Below are 21161 nucleotides of genomic sequence, written 5' to 3'. Positions count from 1 at the left end.
GCATTGGACTCTTTTCAACTGCAGGTAACACTGTCATTCTCACCATCCTTGACCGTTTTTCAAGGTCTGTACATTTTGCTGCTCTCTCAAAATTGCCCTGTAGTTAGAGACATCACAGATTTGGTGAATCATGCGTTTCGTCTGCATGGGATCTCTCAAGACATAATAAGGGGCCCAATTAAATATCCTATGCCTGGAGAGAGTTTTGTGCCTGGGTTAGTCTTCCCTCTGACTTCCTTCTTTCTGCAGACTAGTGTGCTGACCAAATAAGGCAACCAGGATTTGGAAGCGGCTCTCCACTACACAAATTAGTCCAGGTGGAGCACGCAGCTAACCTGAATCAAGTAAGCCCACAACACTATGACGTCATTGGCTACTAGGCTCCCACTTGGCTGACATTTGAGGCGTTGCTGGGCTAACAACCTCCCCTGTTTCTGGCAACTAAAGGTAAGTGTTCTGTCCACATGCAGCAGCATCTGCACCACCTTTAGTGCATCTGGAAGGCCAGAGGGTTTGGCAGGGTATCTACGAAACATGTTCGACTTAGAAATGAATCCAAAAAGTTCCCCACCTCTGGTGTCAGCAAATCTGGAGTTTCCAAACTCTTCTGTTGGTAATCAGCTGTTCTGTCTGTGATTTAAGCTAGAGGAATACCCATATTTCAGGCCTGATTGTTGAACAGCAAAGAGTTAGTGTTGTCGGCACATATATGAAGTTTTTATGTTCTGTCTATTGTTGTCACCTCACATTTTTCTCATCTCTGCGCAGGAATCCTGGCTGTGTCTCAGTGAGTTTTTAAGACAGAGAGTTTTCCCTGTAGAGTTTCTGTGGATCTGTAAATATTGCAAACCTGGACACACTAGCTCACAATTCCTTCTGTTGTCATTTTTTGTAACTTTACTGTAAATAAAAGCACTATTGCTGGACCTGTTCTGAGTTCCACATCTTGAGTCCATTTGCACCATTACCAACCAGTAATGACAAATTTTTTTTTTGTATTTTAGCCTATGGTTATGTCCTGTATGTATGAGAGAAGAACAGGGTAGCAACTGAAAAGCACTGAAAAAATCCTCAAGAATATATTTTTGCAGTACAGTTTTCTTTTTCACTGGTTTTTGGAATTCACTGAGACTGTAATAATCATAGTTACATTTAACTGATTGTGCAAACATGTGCGGTGTGTATGTGTGTGTGTGTGTGTGTGTGTGTGTGTGTGTGATTGTGCATGCGTGTGTGTGTGTGTGTGTGTGTGTGTGTGTGTGTGTGTGTGTGTGTGATTGTGCATGCGTGTGTGTGTGTGTGTGTGTGTGTGTGTGTGTGTGTGTGTGTGTGTGTGTGTGTGTGTGTGTGTGAACATACCTGGGGAAACAAACTTGAATAGGATCTCTTTGTTCAATTTGTTTTCATTAGCCAGTGCATATGATGTCATGGCCACAGCATAAGGGTTGGTGAGGCTGGGCAGGCGCCTCTCCAGGTAGGCCACTGCTTTGTCTATACTGCCTGGGAGACTCTGGGCAGATGAAAAAAGGAAAAAGAAAGGAAGATAATGAGTGACAGGAAAACGGAACATAATGTTCTTCATCCTTTTGTGAGCCTACAGAACATGTTGGTGAAATTAATTAAATTCTGTCTGTTTTTGCTGGTCTGTGGTTTAAATCTTCAATGCAAGTGCAATAGAAAGTATCACGGTTTGATCATTTTAGATACTTTGTAACAACAATGTTTGCAGGTGAAATACTCACATTGACAGTGTCGGAACATATTGAGCGTGACTCTTGCATTGCAATGAGGCAGAAAGCTGTCATGGAGGCGTCTGAATCTAAGCCGGCCACATCACCCTACAGATGAAGCACAAACATATTATTATTATTTCTAACAGAACTTTTTTTAAATATTTATAAAAGCTGATTGGCAGTTGTATAACTGGTTTCTCATTTAGTTATAAGTTATTTTGTATTTTAAGTATAGATGAAGAACTGGTGTTAATGAAATCAGTGCACTCACATTCATCTCTCCGTGGATTACAGCTGTAAATTCTTTGAAAACACCATCAGGTTGTTGTCCTCTGAGAATAAGGTACTTGACAGCATCACAGATTACATTATCTTGTATTGCAACCAGATGATGGGCCATTGCAAACACCTTGGCAACATAGGCAGTCAGCCTTATAGACAGGAAGAGGGGATACAATAGCTTAATATAATTTATTTGCCCTTACTATAAATTGGCTTTGCAAAATCAGAAATTAAAGCAGCATGTGCAAAATATTATGTATGAATTCATGGATGTTTGTGGGTGCCTCACCAGGTGCTAGCTGGGCGAGAAACAAATGCAGCAAACGATCCATCATTTTTACGGAAGGCCAACTCGTTTGTGTAACCTTGATGAAACAATTAAAGAAATAAAACAATCTTTTTACTTCACTGCTATTCAACTTGCATCTGACTCTTATCAATTAGAAACAATTTTGAGGCGCTCTGTGTGTTTATTGTGTTACCAAAGAATTCATGTACATCTGTGAGAGCCTACCAGTTTTTATATGTTGGAGAGCTTCATTACGTTTCTCAAAGCCCACAGTTTCCCATTGGTTGGTTTTGTCCAAATACAAGGTTGCAATAAGAGGCAGGGTCATTGAGATCATGTTCTGCTCTCCACAGCCCGAGGGTTGTCTGATTAGAGTGCCCATTGAGTTGCCGCTAATGGCATTCTCCACCAGCTGAGATACTTGTTCTCTCCCTGCATGCATACACATACAAAAAAGGTTCACAACACCCATTAAGGTAGTCAGTCCCGAATGTCAACAATAACAATATATAATAGAAGCTTCAGGGTGATATAGCCACTGAATCACATAAACTGCATAAATATTAAATATTTCTCACCTGTCACAGAGATCTGTGTGCTAGTAGGTGTGTTTGGAACCAAATCTTTCCTTTTAATTCCACTGTTAAGAACTTCGTTCTGTACACCATCTAAACAGAGAAAAAAAGGTTTTATTAAGGTGAAAATCAGTGTGTGACTTAATAATTAGAATCTAGCTTTTTAATAGATAAACTCACTTTCTCCTTTCTTAACAGGATCTAAAGTCACGATCTTTGGATGTTTAACCAGTACGCCCTCAGGCTGGAAAACAGACAAACATTGGAAGTCATCATTATTTTAGCAAAGAAAAGTGCAGTAGCTACAAAACAGGAAATAAATCCATAATTAAATTAAGTCCTCCACAGTTTGTCCTTCTAAGCCTAACTGCAGCCTTTATGACTAAACTCAGTTTAACTTTGTATTCTTGTTGTGTGAAGTGAACCTCTCTCGATGTGTGAGAGAAGTAGCCACAGCAGCAAAAATGCAAATGATGTTAGTAGTCAACTTACTATTGCAGCTATAAAATGCGTACTTTGTAGTTGCAATAGATACTGAAAGTGTGCTGCTGAGAGGCAGATAATAATTAAGTGACTGTGGTGGTTTACAATGTTATGTTATGCACAGAGTATTTTTCCTTACAATATATAAAATATAACATAATATAAAATATAACATCATCAATATTGGTATGAAGCTGAAACTATTTTCAAGATGACAATATTTTTGACGTGTCGTTTTATGAACATTACAAAAATTCTCAAGACAATTCTGTGATATCTGGCATGATGTGGTTAAGTGGCAGGATCACATTCAGATAAGACATTTTTTGGTTTTTGTTTTATTTAATAAGAAAGTGATATTGAACACATTTTTGGGCATCCAAATAGCAAACATTGGTTTTCTTACCACCACCCGCAACATCTTCATGATGCCATCATTGAGAAATGAGTCCTTAACAGCTGCTTTAACCTCAATGCGCCGTTCTCCCTCCTTCATGGGAATAATGACGAAGGGGACAGATCGTGTGGTCTCGGGCCCAACAGTGACCTCCTGGCGATACCTACCACGTTTGGAAGCTGAACTGCACACGTGCTCCTCCTCAGTCAAATCAATGCGTACCTTTATAAAAGAAAAACAGCAATGACAAAGTTGGAGAAGAGACTGATCATGTGGTGTTTCAAACTGGAACAATACAAAGATCCTGATGAAATACGGAGATTTTTTTGAGCATTCCTTTAACTTTCGGCAATTTCAGTTACTCCTTATTTACAGAAAACGAAGGTAATAAACTCAACATGAAAAATGGTAAATGGTAAATGGCCTGCATTTGTATAGCGCTTTACTCAGTCCCTAAGGACCCCAAAGCGCTTTACACTACATTCAGTCATTCACCCATTCACACACACATTCACACACTGGTGACGGCAAGCTACATTGTAGCCACAGCTGCCCTGGGGCGCACTGACAGAGGCGAGGCTGCTGGACACTGGGGCCACCGGGCCCTCTGACCACCACCAGAAAAAGGGATCGTACTCTTCAATTTTAGTAATATATGATAAGCCTAGATAGATAGATAGAATCGTTTTACTTTGAACATGTAATTATGACTAAAATAACAAGAGAAAAGAAAAACTTAATGACATTAACTTTTTGTGAATATCTATCAATATATATATCTTGTCTACACAATGTTTATGCTCGAAAAGGAGTAGGATGAAACTTACACTTTTTCTGTTCCTACCCCCTTGATTGAAATTCTATTATTTATAAATCAATATTCAAAATTCAGCATTATATAATGTTTAACTATATACAAGTCTACACTTATATATAACACACAAATTAAAAAAATTCAAGCTCATGAACCAAAACAACAACAAACTACATTTTTACATAAAATGAGCAGACTATGGTTAACACGCACTAAATTTCTAAGCTTTGTTAAAATAATCTCTTTAATAATCAGTTCTCTTTTTTTCAAAGGATTTTGAGAACACAACATGAAAATGCACATAATAAACTGCACAAGACGACACTTTTGAACACCACTGTGTTTCAGTCCAGTAATTACTGTGGTTCTGTACTTACAGTGATTTGATCAGGGCTGTAGTTGTGGAGGATTGCTTTAATTTCTATCTGCTCTCCACGGACAGCAGAATAAGGCAGCCTGAGATCAATGAAGAAATCCTTCTTGACAATGACCTCAAATGGATCACCCACACAGATTCCTTAAAGAAAATATGCAGAAAATAATGACATTTTTAAAAAAAGTAAAGGGAAGGCCAAAAAAAGCCATATTTTAGTCACCGAGTCCTCACCGTGAGTTCTTGACAGACTGATGCCGGTGAACTGCCAGGTTGTGATTGAATCTTGCAAAGGAACACTTTTCACAAATGATGTGGTGTCACTGAAACAGAGAAAAATGTTTACAGTCTGAGAGATGTTAAGATGTAACTTCATTTGTATGTGTTTGTGATTTACAGTGACTCACCAAGGTGTGTTTCTAGGGCAAGGAGGCAATTTGATATCAGACCAGAGCCAACTTTCTGGGAACTTGGTGCGAGTAACAATTTCATTGCTGTCCATGAAACTGTTGTCTTCTCCTTCACCTGGATTTTGATTACAAATGATATAATTTTGTGAATTTTATGACAGGTAGTATGAATGAGATAACCCCTTCCCATTTTGTTTCCATCTCTTACTGCGAGCCAGTTTGAGGTCTTCCTCCCTCTTCTCTGCTCGAAGAGTTTCCACTGCCTTGCAGCAGCGCAGGAAAGCATCACGGCAGCCTTGACCATCAACAATGTACTCGCTGCGGACCTCACAGGTGTATGAAAGGGGGGTTTCCTTCATGCCATCCAGACAACACTCAGTTTCTACTGGGTCTGTATAATTTTTTACTGAAAACAGAGACGGTTGTGGAAGAAAGCATGAGAACTGTGATTCACTGTAAAGTTCCAAACATATATTTTTAAATATGTCTTTTTGTAAAAAGAAAATATTTTAATGAAGTCAAAAGCATAAAATAAATGTTTTATTTTTCTTTTTGTCTGTTGTATATATATATATATATATATATATATATATATATATATATATATATATATATGTATATATATATATATATATATATATATATATATATATATATATATATATATATATACTTATTAGGGGTGCAACGATATTCGTATCGATATTGAACCGTTCGATACAGTGCTTTCGGTTCGGTACGCATATGTATCGAACAATACAACATTTGTAATTTATTTTATCAACTTTCCTTCTGACGATGCTGTCTGTGTTGAGCGCTCAGTGAATCTGCGTTCGACTACTCCGCCTAGGCTGCACTGTCGAGCGCAGATCCACTGAGCGCTCAACACAGACAGCATAGTCAGAAGGAAGAGCGCAGGGCCCCTCCCCCACCCTCATTCAGATCTGGCGTTTGGAATTATTTTGGTTTTCATGTGACGTATGACCCTGAAGGTAAGCGAGTCATGGACTAAAGTAAAACAGTATGTTGGATGTGCCATGCAATGCTCAATTACATTGGTGTGAACTAGTGTGTTAGCGCAGTTAGCTCGTTAACGTGTTGGCCGTCTAGCCCCATGCACGGGGCGATCGGCGGTAGCTCGTTAACGGAGATTTGCCGTGTTGTGGTGTTAAGGTCATTTCAACGAGATTAACCTGAAAGCACTAGTGGGAACACAACGAATATGACTGCACATTTACGCCGACATCATCCTAGTGCAAAGACAAAAACAACAAGCATTGTCGAGGAGGGAAATTATTTTACTGCTATTGTTAAATAATTGTCATTGCATTAATAATATAATCTGCAGCATGGATATTGCATTCCAAGGTTTAAACAGTGTCTCTTTCAGAAAGACTGAGTTGCAGGCTGACAGGAAGTTGTATGCAGAAAGAAGCAGGAAGTTATTTTGAGCCGCAGGCTAAGACGAGGCTTTAACAATGTAACAGATAGCTTTATCATTTTATATTAAGGTTTTAGTAGAGGTTCTTGATTAAAACATTTATTTAGTAGAAGACATACACATAGTCTCAGTGAGCTTCTGGTCTGGTAAAAGGTCAGAAGTGCAACAGGTGAATTGAGAAAGAGCATTTGAGGACGAGACACAGACAGTAGGTGAAGAGGTGACACAAAGAGCATGTGAGGTCAACACACACACACACACACACGTTAAATTAGATTTATTTAGAGGAGAGGTTAGTTATGTTTGGCTGTAACTGCAAAATTGTCTTGGTAAAAGAGGAACCGTTTCTTGTTGTCTCGACAAGAAAGAGGAACAATTCATTTTAAGATAAGAACGGAAAGTACCAAGCCATGAAAATAGGAGATGATTTTCTGGGTGAAAAGTCATGATGATGTTGATCTGATCTATGTATAAAATGTGTCTGTGACGTATGAAGGGGCGTCAGTAAACAAACCCTGATGCTATAAAATATCTGTTCATGCTTTGATTAAGTCGAAGACTACTTCCTGTCTGCGTACAGAGTTCTCTTCCCACGCGTGTATTCATTAAAATCATCGTTTGACTTCACCCGGCCGGATCGGTGTGGTTATTCTTCGATCACCTCTTGTACCCTTCCTCAATATTGAATCTTAACATTTGGGGGCTTCGTCCGGTTATTGAGGAGGGAGAGTTGGAGGTTTGGACGGAGAAATCCGGGGTCTTGGGTGGTCTGACGGGCAGACGTGAATTCCAGTGGTCTAACTGAGTGGGCATAAGCCGGCTTATCCAAAAGGTAAGGCACTACCTGTTGAATTATTTCCAAAGTGTGCCAAATTGGACATGATAAAATTTAAGTCTACTCACTGAAGTTACTGGTGGATGTCTGTTTTGATTTTGATGAGAATGTCATGACAGTACTGAGGATTTAAAGCAGTTGGACTGCTGGTAATGATTGAATGCGGTTGGACCGTTTAGTATGTTAGGGAATCTGGTTATTTTTTGGTTATAAGGTTGGACCTGCTTCAGTCTTACACTTTGTTGGGTGTTTTATTGTTGTTCCAAAGTATTATAAATTACTCAAGAACGCCAGTTGGACTGGTAGGAAGCGCAGTGCTCAGAGGTAACGCTTGCCAATGCAAAGGACGCTTATGCATTGTCCTCGAAGAGGGATAGTCAGTTGGTCACTGTGGAGCTTGGGGCACTCCAGAATAACTAGGAGTTAGAATCTCCTTACCGTTTGGAACGGTATCTGCGCTTTTTGGGCAGCAAAGGTTGGACCTTGGGTGTTGGACACTTTTAAATTGAGTTAGGGACTTTAGAGATGAGGCCAGAAACTGTTGGACAGATACTGGTTAATTGATTACAAAAAAGTTGGACTTTTATCGGTTAGACCGTTAACTTAAATTTTTCGAAATTCGGTAGGTGTTAAAAGGCATAAAATCTGTGCAGTTGTAAATATAAGACGTCTCTGTATTAAAAAAGATCTCTGTGGGTCGAGTCAGCAATGCACTGACTGCCTGCTGCTATTCTTAGATGAAGAGTGTGTGTGCATGCAAATGAGGCAGCTGATGCAGAGCGCATGAGAGGACTATGCTTTCGGTTTTGTGTGTCATTCAGCTCTATAACTATTGTTTGCAAATGTGGATAAATGTCTGCAGTTAAAATGCTGGCTTAGTAAATAACAACATTGTAAATATATGAATGGTGACAGCGTTTCAAAAAAGAATATAAGAATTGTTTGTGTTTAAAACCAACGTTTAGGTAAAGAAGATTTAAGGTGGATTTGAAGGCATAAACAAAAAATAAAAGGGTTACAGTCTGCAAGGGTTGTTAATTCATGAGCTGACTGGATGCAGAGTAAGTGGAGTGGTCATCCTGAGAGGATTGAATGATGCTCTAACTCTGTGGTCAAGTCAGACATAGGCTTTAAGCAACCATGAGCCACTAATAAGCGTGACAAATTAATGAGTATGTGTAAATTGAACTTGTTAAATAGTTTTGATAGGAGTAACTCAATGAGCACGCAATAAAGTGGACTTTTTAGGGGCAGTTTATCACTGACACCATAAAAAGCAACTTAATTAGTAGTTCAATAACAAATTGTAAAGATAACCTTTGTTATTTGATAAGAGAGAGAAAATTCAGGTTACATATAGTGAATAAATAAGGAAATGTTAATCTCTGCGTCATTCCACACTGAAATTTCAATTGTAGGGGATCATTTGGAGGTGAATTGTGTAGGACACGGGGAGACAGAAGAATCTCCCCATGAGTTTTCAGTGTGCATAGAAATTGAGGAGGCTGAACTGGAAGCCTGCCTGGGTCGTTGTTTTTGTTTATTTGAGGGTCTGCTGGAAGTTTGTGAAAACGACCACCTTGATATGTGGGAGCCTTCTCGGGCAGCGATTTTTTTGTTAAACCGGTGGCAGGCTGTGCAACATGGAGAAAGCTTTGACATAATGTCATAAAGGTGATTTCTTGGTTTTAGATTTATTAGTACGGGATGCTTGAGGGTGTGTTGCTGTAAAGTATATAAGGGACGCGCAGCGCCGTTAATGGGTTTAAAATAAATGAAAAAACACTAATCCGAGGAACTATTGGAGAGGTAAGTATACGGAGGTGAGCGCGTTGCGCATAAGGGTTGCTGGTGTCATATATTAACACTTTGAGGGCGAATAATTTTGATTGAGTGTCAACGCTTGAGAACGCGAGGACAGCGTCTAAAGTGCTGGGTTAAACCTTGTGTATCACCGAGCAGGGGAAGAGGAGCCAGTGGTTGCGAGAACAGCGAGACGAAGACTGAAACCGAAAGTTAGGCGTGTCTGGGTGACCTAGACCAAGAAGGTGGAGTCGACCAACGCCATTGGAAGAGGTAAGTCTGTGTTTCAGAGAATGGCTGACAGATCGGGTGCGACACCTAGTAGGAAAAGGGGATGCAAACCTCTGAAGGATCAGCTCGAACAGCTTAAGAAAGCTGTTCGCTTGGCTTCCCCTGGAGTATCAAAATCAGCAGAGAAAGAGTGCCAAGCGATGGAGGTTGAGGTAAGTAAACCTATTATATCCCAACAGAAAGGGCTGGGTGATAAAATACCTCTGAGCTTGGTGTTAAAAACTGAAGGAGAAGTGTATGGACAAATGCATGAGGCCCTACGTGCGTCCATAGAGGCATTAACGGCATTGGAGGTTATAAAGCAGAAGAGGAGAATGAAGACCGTGCGACGTCATCAGAAGAAGACGATGAGGAGGACGAAGATGGAGGAGCTGAACCCCAACCAAGTACAAGCCTAATTTTGAGGAAAAGAAGTGTGAAGAGAGACCAAGCACAGAGACAGCCCATATTTAAGAGCTCAAAGGGGAAAGGAAAGTTGAGGAAGAGTAGAAGAGTGAGTTTTGAACAAGGAGCTCCTGACCCTGGTTTAAGTCTGCCTCTAATAGCAGGTCCAAAGAACGAACCAGTTTATCGCGCCTATAAGGTGAGAGATTTGGAAGCATTGGTTAAACAACTTCCACCAATAACCAAGGGAGAACATTGGGAAGGAGAAGAATTAGCGCTGGGCGACTTTCGCACTTTGGCCGGACGTTGTATGCTGGGTGGTGGGTTAGCAGATGTAGAGCAGATAGCTCAAACAACCAGATATGCAAATGACCTGAAATATCATGAGGTGCAGAGTGACTTAGCAGATGCAGTTCGGGAGAAGGACCCAACTCCTAACTTTGGAGCCATTCCAAAAATTATTTGGGATCCCAAAAAGAAACCCAGAGAGTGTTTAGCTAAAGCAAAGGAACAATGGTTGTTAGGAACAGGAATACATCCGGGGAAGGAGGGCGAAAGTAGAGCGTGGTTTCGTTCGGCAGTGCTGGCAGGGCTGCCCAATCAGGTTGCAGTTGACTTGGAAAAGAACCCAGATTTTGCCGTTGCAGACTCGGTGCAGTGGGAGAGACATGTGACCCACAGACTTCAGCGGGAACAGGATTTGGCAAACAAACAAAAGAAAGAGTTAGATGAAGTACAGGCGCAGCTGCTTAGGCTGCAGCTGGGTGAGGCTCGCGAAAAATATAATGCGAAGAAAAAAGAACCGAAAGAACTAAATAAGACTATAATGGTGGCAAGGCCTCAGCCCGATCCTGTGCCTGACTGGCCAGATCAGGATCCGGGTCTCTACCCTGATGATCGTTGGCCCGCCAATGCACCAAGGCAGCGTCAACCCGTAGGGAATTGGGGGACCGGTGGACCGCAGAGAGGGCGTGGTGGATCCGTGAGGGGAGGACAAAGGGCTCGGAATCCGGGGAATCCTGGCAGAGTGTCTTGGACTGCGTGTCTGAGATGTGGAGCAGAAGGACACTGGGCCCGAGATTGCCCTGAACCGCCGCAGAACTATCAGGGGCGAGGCTATCAATCCCAGGCACGAGGAGGCCCAAGACAAAGAGCTGCTTACAGGGGAGCACATCAAGCTCCAAACCCGAATGCAGCACCAGCCCCCCAGTACCCAGTAGCCGACTGGGGCTGGGAGGGGGAGCAATACTGACGGAGCCCGGAGAAACCGAACAGGGTGGGAACGGCAGAACCCATGCTGTCGATGACCGTGGAAGGCACTGAATTGCCCTTCCTGGTGGATACTGGAGCAACATACTCAACATTGAAAGACACACCAGACAGTGCAACACTCTCCTGTCACACAGTTAATGTGGTAGGCTTTTCCGGGATTCCAATGACACTGCCATTGACAAATCCAGCATTGACACAGCTGGGAAAACAGACTTTGAAGCACCAATATGTGGTGTCCTCACAGGTGCCTGGAAAATCTCATGGGCAGGGACCTGCTTGTGAAACTGGGATCACCTTCAAAGACTCAATATCTAGTCCAGAACTCTGAACAACCCACTGCCGAAATCTACTGGGGGAGGCTAGTGGAAGTAGGCATTCTGAGACAGTATCAGCTATGGAAACCCTGGATAATGAGCCTGGCCGTCTATTCCCCTCCGCGAGATCCTTTCCACGTTACACTCTTTTATGATAGGGAAGATAACGATATCTATCGGGAACAGTTCCAGTCTGATCTTGAGGGACAGACGTGGAATGTGCAAACACATAACATTTAGGTTGGACCAGAAGGTGTGGCCGCGGCTGTGAAATTTACTGATGAACAACTGCCTTGGTACAATGTGGGAGAGGATTCAGCCCCTAACATTACATTGGCGGTCCACGAGGGTCATGGGCCAAGAGATCTGGGACCAATGGTCAAGCGGGCGCTGGACAACGCATGCTGGCAAGGCACCCAAATTCCAAATGTCTGGTATGCACCAAAATGTAAAATATATCGCGTAACTTGTTTGTCCAACGATGCAGTGATCTTAGAACATAAAGAAATCTCCAGAATACATGGCAGGGAAAGAATGGATCATCCTGATGCAGTAGCTGAGCTCTCAAAATTGCCTGGTACTTTGTGGTCCGCAGGGCCCACAGATGTGGGTCTAGCTAACTGTTCGCCTGTCCTGTTCCAGCTGAAGTCTGACATACCATTTAACAGACCATAATAGAAGCACAAAACTGAAGACCAAAAGTGGTTCACATGTATTGACCTAGCGAATGCATTCTTTTGTCTCCCACTGCACGAGTCACTCAGAGACATTTTCTCATTCACATACAGAGGCCGCAAATTTAGGTACACACGCCTACCACAAGGCTTTGCACTCTCACCAGGAATTTTTAATCAGGTGTTGAAAGAGACATTGTCCCCATGTCAACTGCCAGGGGGCTGTACATTAATAGAGTATGTTGATGATCTTCTTATTGCAGCCCCGTCAGCAGCGGCCTGTACGGCAGCATCGCTCGTGGTGTTGAACAGATTGGCGGAGTGTGGCTTCAAAGTGAGCAAAGAAAAACTGCAGTTGGTCCGGCCAGAGGTAACATTCCTGGGCCGGGTGATCGCACACAGATCAGTGGGGTTAATGAACACACACAGAGACCAAATTCTGACACATCCAAAACCAAGAACTGTGAAGGAGTTGCTTTCCTTTCTTGGCTTGACAGGTTACAGCAGGCAGTTCATTCCGAACTATGCGGGTAAAACGGCCCCTTTAAGGGACTTGATCAAGAAAGTTGGTGTTCGAATTCTGAAGGCTGAATTGCCTTGGACGCCGGACACAGAGACAGCGTTCATTTCACTAAAACAGGATTTGTCAAGAGCCACAGATCTGGCCACACCTAACTATGATGAGGCATTTCATCTTGATGTTTCAGAAACAAAGAGAGTTGTGAATGGTGTGTTGTTTCAGAAAAAAGGGGGAGGTAGGGATGTACTTATGTATGTCAGCATAAGATTAAATTCAACAGAAGCAAGGCATCCCACATGCACACAACACGCAGCAGGAGTAGCAAAGATAATTCAGAAAACAGCACATATAGTGAGGGAACACCCACTGAAAGTGCTTACTACACACAGTGTAGTGGCCTATGTGAACTCACAGGCATTCACAATGACTCCACTGACGCAACAAAGGTTCAGCAAAATTTTAGAGGCGCCAAATCTGATATTCACACATGAAGGAATAAATATGGCAGACCTAATGGGGTCAGGAGAACCACATGACTGTATTAAGAAAGCCCAGGTTGAAGGAAAAATCGAGGGACAACAGTCGGCCCAGAGAGCTGAAGTGATAGCCCTAACTCGAGCCCTGAGGTTGGCTAAAAACATGAGAGTGAACATCTACACTGACTCAGCATATGCGTTTGGAGCAGCTCATGTGGAACTGGCTCAGTGGAAGAGAGCCGGGTTCAGAACGGCCACTAATGCACCCATCTGTCACAAAAAGGCCCTGGAGGACCCAGACGAGGTAAGTATTATAAAATGCAAAGGCCACTCACAAGCAGACAGTATGGTGGCAAGAGGAAATCAGAAAGCTGACGAAGCCGCAAAGGAAGCAGCGGGCTACAAAGGACAGAGACAACTGGTGCAGGTAACCCCAGAAGAGGAGGTTAGCACTAACAGCATGGAAGAAGTTAGACAGGCTCAGGAGGAGACATCCCCAGAGGAAAAGGGGGTGTGGGAAAACAAAGGAGCCTGGCAAGATGGCGGTTTGTGGAGGGGGCCAGATGGGCGTCCCGCTTTAACGGCCAAAATGGCGGAACAAAAGGTGAATGAGGCTCACGGGCTTGGTCACGTGGGAGTGAAACAGATGGAGAGAAATTTGTGCCGATGGTGGCATCCTGATTTGAGAAGGATGATACTGGAAAAGGCCAGAACGTGCCTAATTTGTGGGGCACACAACCCAAAGCCAGCAGTAAAACCTGAAGCTGGTAAGGTTCTCATGCCAGGAAGGCCAGGAGAAGAGGTCGTGATTGATTATACCGACATGATTGATACAGGCCCAGGTGGGGTGAGGTATTTGTTGGTGTGTGTGGATGTTTTGACTGGATGGCCCGAAGCATGGGCGACCAAATGTGAAGACGCGAAAAGCGTGATTAAGTGCTTAATCATTACATTCCAAGGCATGGGTTTCCCAAGAGAATTAGATCAGACAATGGTACTCACTTCAAGAATAAAGATTTGCAAGAGGTAGAGAGGATGTTGGGAATGCAACATAAGTTCGGGACGGTCTTTCATCCTCAATCTCAAGGAAAGGTAGAGAGGATGAACCTAAATTTGAAAAACAAGTTGGCTAAAATTTGTGCAGACAGGGCTAAATTGGGTCGCAGCCCTGCCCATTGCTTTGATGACCATAAGATGTTTATGATGATGTTAACTTTGTATTTCAGGTGCAGTTATAACTATTTTATACATATTGCATTTTGTGCTTTAAAAGGAGTTGTGGCTCAAATTTGTCTCTGGAGGGTCACGAGCCTTTGGCTAGCGCTATGATTAGCCAATCTACTGTGAGGATAATATGAGTTCATGAAGGATTGCACACGCTTACAGACACAGAGTTAAGAAACACACATGACAGTATTGATTCCAGGCAAAAGGCCTTAAATTCATTTAGCTTTTAACTGAACTTAAAGAAGGACCAAAGAGGAAGGAAAGCATATATTTTGGTTAAGTCTGATAAACTAGAATTAGGAGGTATTGTTACATTAAAGGGAGCAAAATGAAATAAAAAGGCTATACCAAAACAGGTGATAACATAGGAAATGTGAGGTTTTAAAATGAAGATAGTGTTAACACATAGGAGTTGTTTCAAGGCAGCATTTAGCTATGATGAAATGTATACAGGAGTAATTGCTTATATGCTTAAACTTAATTGATTGAAGTGGTTGTTTTCTTTTGGAGTAGATTAACTTGCAGCAGCGACAACTTGTGCACAGGATGTTGATGATCAGATAAGGGAAAATAGAGCGAGCAACTGGACGTGAAACCAGCGCTTAAAAGAATTTTAAAGTGATGAGTAACGTTGAAGAGTATACATAAATATAAGTCAATAAGTTAAGAAGATAATTAGGATCAGGCTTTTGATTAAAGAGTCCCAGATAGGATAAGTTAGGGAGATGCAGGAAAGGTGTTTTGTTTCCTTTGCAGAAGATCTCGGCGACCACAGGAGGGGCGAGGATCCTGGAGATCTCGAGGTTCGAGACCACCAGAGAAGGGTCTGCGTGAGGACACAATGTATTGTGACCTCTGGTGTTCCAGAGGTCAAAAGGGGGAGTGTCGAGGAGGGAAATTATTTTACTGCTATTGTTAAATAATTGTCATTGCATTAATAATATAATCTGCAGCATGGATATTGCATTCCAAGGTTTAAACAGTGTCTCTTTCAGAAAGACTGAGTTGCAGGCTGACAGGAAGTTGTATGCAGAAAGAAGCAGGAAGTTATTTTGAGCCGCAGGCTAAGACGAGGCTTTAACAATGTAACAGATAGCTTTATCATTTTATATTAAGGTTTTAGTAGAGGTTCTTGATTAAAACATTTATTTAGTAGAAGACATACACATAGTCTCAGTGAGCTTCTGGTCTGGTAAAAGGTCAGAAGTGCAACAGGTGAAACAATACAACATTTGTAATTTATTTTATCAACTTTCCTTCTGACGATGCTGTCTGTGTTGAGCGCTCAGTGAATCTGCGTTCGACTACTCCGCCTAGGCTGCACTGTCGAGCGCAGATCCACTGAGCGCTCAACACAGACAGCATAGTCAGAAGGAAGAGCGCAGGGCCCCTCCCCCACCCTCATTCAGATCTGGCGTTTGGAATTATTTTGGTTTTCATGTGACGTATGACCCTGAAGGTAAGCGAGTCATGGACTAAAGTAAAACAGTATGTTGGATGTGCCATGCAATGCTCAATTACATTGGTGTGAACTAGTGTGTTAGCGCAGTTAGCTCGTTAACGTGTTGGCCGTCTAGCCCCATGCACGGGGCGATCGGCGGTAGCTCGTTAACGGAGATTTGCCGTGTTGTGGTGTTAAGGTCATTTCAACGAGATTAACCTGAAAGCACTAGTGGGAACACAACGAATATGACTGCACATTTACGCCGACATCATCCTAGTGCAAAGACAAAAACAACAAGCATGTTACTAACTTTAGCCGAGTCATTTAGACAGCTGTTAGCACATGATTCTCCTTATGCTGCTGAGAATATAGCCCAGAAGAAGCGGATAGTATAGCTTTTATTTTGGAAAGAGACATTTCTCTGTAATAAACTCTCTTTTCCAAAGATGCATGATTCCTCAATCAGATACAGGGCTCGCAATATCGCTAGCCCGACGTCCTGGAGCTAGCGATTTTTTCAGTCGGGCTACCAAAATCTATCTCTGCCCTGCCCGTCGGGCTATTGTAGGAAGGAAAAATATATGTCAATGCTTTTGCATTCTTTCAGAAATGTAGCTGGGTAATTATGTCATTGGCATCGGTGAGCCACTGTCAATATGTGACATATTGAAGTCGCGTTTGAATTTGCGCTTGTTTTTTTGCTTTCACTTTGCACTCGTGCGAACTGTGTATAGAGAGCGACAGCACTGATCTTTGAGTGATGATAATTTGCGCACCAATTCCTCTGACATCGTCTTATTAATCGTTAGCTTACTATGCAAACATGACAAGTGAAATCTCCCGCAGCAAGCTTAAACATGTAAGAGGTTGATCGCGCAGAGAATCGCTGAGCTTATGTGAGTGCGTGTGTAAAAGCAGCAGGATTTATATTTGACTACGATGACCTGGATGACTGAGAACCTTCACAGACAGATATATATTTCAGTTCTGCTGAGCCAAATAAGACAGGTCAGGGTGAAGAAGTGACAGCCAAAGAAAAGCTTACCACAAAACGGAGAAGTTATGACAAATCAGACTATAAGGCAAAAAGAAAGTGCAGCTTTATGGTTTCATGGACAAAATTATTTCTGTGGCTGCAATATGACGAGCTAAATAACCAGGGCTGCACATAAGTGGTCCGCAGGTGCGCATTCGCTGTCAAAATAAAAAACACGCACAAGGGTTAGGGTTAAATTTAAAAACTGTACTTTTGAGTTAAAATATATATTTATAATTTTAATAAATGACAAATTAAAAATGCATGAACATTTTTTTGTATCGAAAAAATATCGAACCGTGACACCAAAGTATCGAACCGAACCGAACCGTGAATTTTGTGTATCGTTGCACCCCTAATATTTATATACTTACATAAGCTGCTTCTGACATCCATTACAGCAGCGTTGCGTTTCTTTCTGTTTGCAGGCTGGCATTTAATTTCTGTAAAATGAGACACAGACAAAATATACCATATCAAACAAGCCTGAATCTGAATTTGGTTTTTATGTTACTAAAATAGAAAGAATATAACACAACCTTTGTTGTTGGACTGTTCAAACATGATAGAAATAATCCTTTTTTTAAGTATAATATTTCAACTTTATTAATATGTTTGTGATGAAGCAGAAAACCCAACATTCTTCAAGGGTTTAGCAATGAAGCCGAAAGAAAAGTATTGTCACCTTGTCTATATGTGGTCTTTGCATCAGTGTTGGACTCAAACAATAGCCCAGCATCAAAGAAGACACCCATACTGTCCTTTCCTCCACCAGGTGTGCAGCCTGTGTCATACTGCTCTACTATGTCCCACACCTACAGGTTAAAGTACAAACACATACAAGAATGTAAATTGAACAGTAAACGTACAATAAGAGGACTCGAATATGGCTCACAAATCTATAAAAACAAATGGGCTAAAAAATAAAAAATGTCTTATTGACATCTTAAAGATTATATTATGACATTGAATTCACTGTCACATTTTAATTTTTTTTCAAATTTTAGACTCACAATAATCAATAATCTCACAATAATCTCATATGAACACACACTCAGAGCAACAAATAAAACTGGGGACCTACGGGCCACCTGTCGTGTGCCCCAGCTAATGCATAGTTGTTCTGAGGCACAGGTTAGCATGCTTTAACAGCATAACAAGTTTCAGGTTTTGGTATGTATTGTAGAATATTTAGCTGATTTAGAGTTTAGAAATGTGTTATCATAGAACGTAGAACTGTTGTAGAGACACTGACACTGCCCTCAATATAATAAAGGCTGATTGTGTTGTGAACTTAGGAGTAGATTGTAGGGTACCCCTCCCCCACTTGAGCTGTGAAAGTAAAACAGAGAAGAGTTAATGCTGAGTGGAAATTCCCCAGAGGATGTATGGGTGGGGGTCTCAACATTGTAACTGGATACCTGTGGTCTGTAAGGGAGAGGGGTTTTATGACCTCTAGGGAGTTACCTACACCCACAGTGTTTTAACTGTCACGCACACACATCCACACGCACACTCACTCATGTGCACACACATACACACAGGTATGCGCACACAGTCACACACGAGCACTCACATAGACACGAGGGAACGCACATGTAGGCATTCATGTGCTCGTGCACATAGACACAGACAGAGTTTGCAGCACACCGTAGGGGGTTTTATGATGGGGTCACTTCTATAAAGCTGGCTGTAACTAACAAAGGGGTGAAGATTTGGAGAGGGAAACCGGCCTCGTCTTCCCTTCTAGAAGTGCATGCTTAAATGAAGATGAATAAAGATGAATAAAGGTTTTGTGAAATGACTACTGAGTTCCGGTGCCGTCTCTGGAAGTTTCGACGAATAAAAGAACCGGGGTAAAACTGATTTCTCAACAGTATGCAATATGTAAATTAATACAAAATCCAATATGTGCAATTTGTTTACTGAAGCTAAACAATTTATAAAATATAAAAAGCAAAAAATCGAGAAATGACCTTTTTCTGTGTCAGGCGGTGCTTGTTGTTTAGGACGTAGACACCTTTGTCAACTGCAACCAGTCCCACTGTGGCCTCTGGATTTCCTGTGACTTTCAGACCAAACATCTTGCGAGGCTCATAGGCTGGAGCAGGTCGTGAGGATTCCAGTTTCAGCTAAGTGAGGGTGACATGCAAATTTGTATATGTTAAAAAAATAAGTACTACTGTAGAAATGAGTAACATTTGTGCATTTTGGCTGTAAAGATTCACTCTTTCACAGCTCTTGAGTCTCTTACAGTGCCCATGCAGGTGTCTTTTACATCCACCCAAACAGAGTCTGATACCACTTCATTTGAACTTGTATGATAGTATGCTATGATGCGGAACGATGGCAGCATTTCTTTGGTGATTGGTTGTATCAGGGAAATCAGTACTTGGCCTCTTGTCTTATAACGGCCGTATTTCACTAGCTGACCTCTGCTCTGGATCTGGGGAAACACATTTACACATTAATACCTAACACCTTAAGCTCACATGTATGTACTATGACCAGTCGTTGCATCACAGAAAAAATAGCTATATATACAAAAACAAATGAATACATCTCTCACCAGATATGTGATATCATGATTTTGATTTGGCTGCTGGTTGAGATTGAGGTTGATTTTTAGATTGTCTGATATTTTCAGCTCAGCTGCGTCCACACCTGCAAATATGTTTCAATAAATGTTATAGTTTGAACACATCTTTTAGTGCCTGTTTCACACAGTATACTTCCACTTCTACCTACAGTAACAATCTTTATTCTTTTACTTGATGCAATGCTTCTTCAAGATTTTTCTCACCTATGTGGATAAAAGTCCTGGTCTTGCTCTGGTACGGTCTTGCTGTCATCTCTGCTCTTGCTTGTTTATCAGGTGTAAGAATGTTGTCATCGGTCACTGCCTGTAATTAAAGACACACACACATAAGCCATACTAAGCATAAGACAAACATTCATGTGCTTTCATGTGTAACTGTGCAAGGATCAGTCAGGACCTGTAATTAAAGCCCAGCATACATAACCAATGAGCAACAAGTTAAATTAAGTGATAAGCAAGTGATAATCTCTTTCTATGTTATTGTAAAAAGGGGTTGAAAATGATCTTTATTGCTTGAGGGCAGCATTTGTGTGAGCAAGCGTTAAAGTGGGCCAGAACAATCCAAAATAGCATTCTGGCAGCCACTGTGCTGCCCTATTATTATTATTACATTATTTTTATTATTACATTATTATTATTATATTAAGTCATTTTTAATGTTGTCATTATTGTAATTATTATTATTATTATTAGTAGTAGTAGTAGTTTGAGTTGAAGTAATAGTATTAGTAGTAAAAGTAATAGTAGTGGAAGTAGCAAAATGGGTCGTTTTTGTGACAGTTAGGTTATGCACATGCAATGTACACTGAATGTGACGTGTAAAGCAATCCATCCGCAGAGGGATGATGAACATATAATAAATATAACAAATGGATATATAACAAATGTTTGTTTAGTTTTTTTTAAACATACAGATGGTAATAATTGGTGTTGGATGATATTTCTTGCAGCAAGACACTGAGACAAATTCCTTGTTTGTGAACAAACTTGGCAATAAACGTAATTTTGATTCTAATTCTGATGTTTATGCAAAGTTTTGTTTATATTGGCCCACCTGTTAGGGAGCAAATATTAAAAACAGACATAAGGTTATATCTATATATAGATATATATCTATATATATACATATATATATTTGTGCTGTAAGATTATTGGTGGTGCTGTTGTTGTTTGTTTGTTGTCTTTTTTGGAATACTCTGTTATTTTTTTTTTTTGGGGGGGGGGGGGGGGGTTATAAGCTTTTTGAAAACTTAAAAAAACTTACAGTTATTCTCAGCTCAGCTGCATTTCCTTCTGTATTGATGGTGAGCCGAGCCATGCCGTTAGCTGCAGTGAGTCCCCTGACTGCCCCAGGATTAATCACTACTGGAACGTTTTCTGCTGGTGTTTCATCAGGATTTAAAACTTCAATCTGACATCAGAAAAAAGAAACTGAATCATAACACTTTTTAAAGCAATTATAATTTCTTCAAATACCACAACTGATATA

At 41.3% G+C, this 21161-nt stretch overlaps 2 protein-coding genes across 2 annotated transcripts in view; one reads left to right on the top strand and one right to left on the bottom strand.

Moving 5' to 3' along the window:
* LOC113023848 (complement C3-like) overlaps window positions 1-21161 on the bottom strand; it is a 31856-nt gene that overhangs the window by 6201 nt on the left and 4494 nt on the right. Inside the window, exons 11-29 of the mRNA XM_080302365.1 lie at window positions 20937-21083; window positions 19877-19976; window positions 19643-19737; window positions 19328-19519; window positions 19050-19205; window positions 17759-17888; window positions 17448-17516; window positions 5565-5762; window positions 5354-5471; window positions 5181-5269; window positions 4951-5090; window positions 3769-3981; window positions 3060-3123; window positions 2883-2972; window positions 2530-2736; window positions 2305-2380; window positions 2005-2164; window positions 1743-1838; window positions 1360-1510 (exon numbers count right to left, since the gene is read on the bottom strand). Of these exons, the coding sequence (XP_080158491.1) occupies window positions 1360-1510; window positions 1743-1838; window positions 2005-2164; window positions 2305-2380; window positions 2530-2736; window positions 2883-2972; window positions 3060-3123; window positions 3769-3981; window positions 4951-5090; window positions 5181-5269; window positions 5354-5471; window positions 5565-5762; window positions 17448-17516; window positions 17759-17888; window positions 19050-19205; window positions 19328-19519; window positions 19643-19737; window positions 19877-19976; window positions 20937-21083 (2491 nt within the window). The remainder of the gene's footprint in view (window positions 1-1359; window positions 1511-1742; window positions 1839-2004; window positions 2165-2304; window positions 2381-2529; window positions 2737-2882; window positions 2973-3059; window positions 3124-3768; window positions 3982-4950; window positions 5091-5180; window positions 5270-5353; window positions 5472-5564; window positions 5763-17447; window positions 17517-17758; window positions 17889-19049; window positions 19206-19327; window positions 19520-19642; window positions 19738-19876; window positions 19977-20936; window positions 21084-21161) is intronic.
* On the top strand, window positions 13097-14818 carry LOC145429201 (uncharacterized). Its single transcript, XM_080302369.1, has 2 exons — window positions 13097-14392; window positions 14459-14818. The coding sequence occupies exons 1-2, from the start codon at window positions 13140-13142 to the stop codon at window positions 14460-14462; spliced, it is 1257 nt and encodes a 418-aa protein (XP_080158495.1). The 5' UTR covers window positions 13097-13139; the 3' UTR covers window positions 14463-14818.

This window comes from Astatotilapia calliptera, chromosome 6, assembly GCF_964374335.1.
Source record: "Astatotilapia calliptera chromosome 6, fAstCal68.1, whole genome shotgun sequence".
Taxonomy (NCBI): domain Eukaryota; kingdom Metazoa; phylum Chordata; class Actinopteri; order Cichliformes; family Cichlidae; genus Astatotilapia; species Astatotilapia calliptera.
Note: the sequence above shows the minus strand (reverse complement) of the source record. Positions and strands in the feature narration are given on the sequence as shown.

Bases quoted from the DNA above. Each gene is read 5' to 3' on its own strand.
- LOC145429201 (XM_080302369.1), top strand. From the start codon at position 13,140: ATGTATGTCAGCATAAGATTAAATTCAACAGAAGCAAGGCATCCCACA.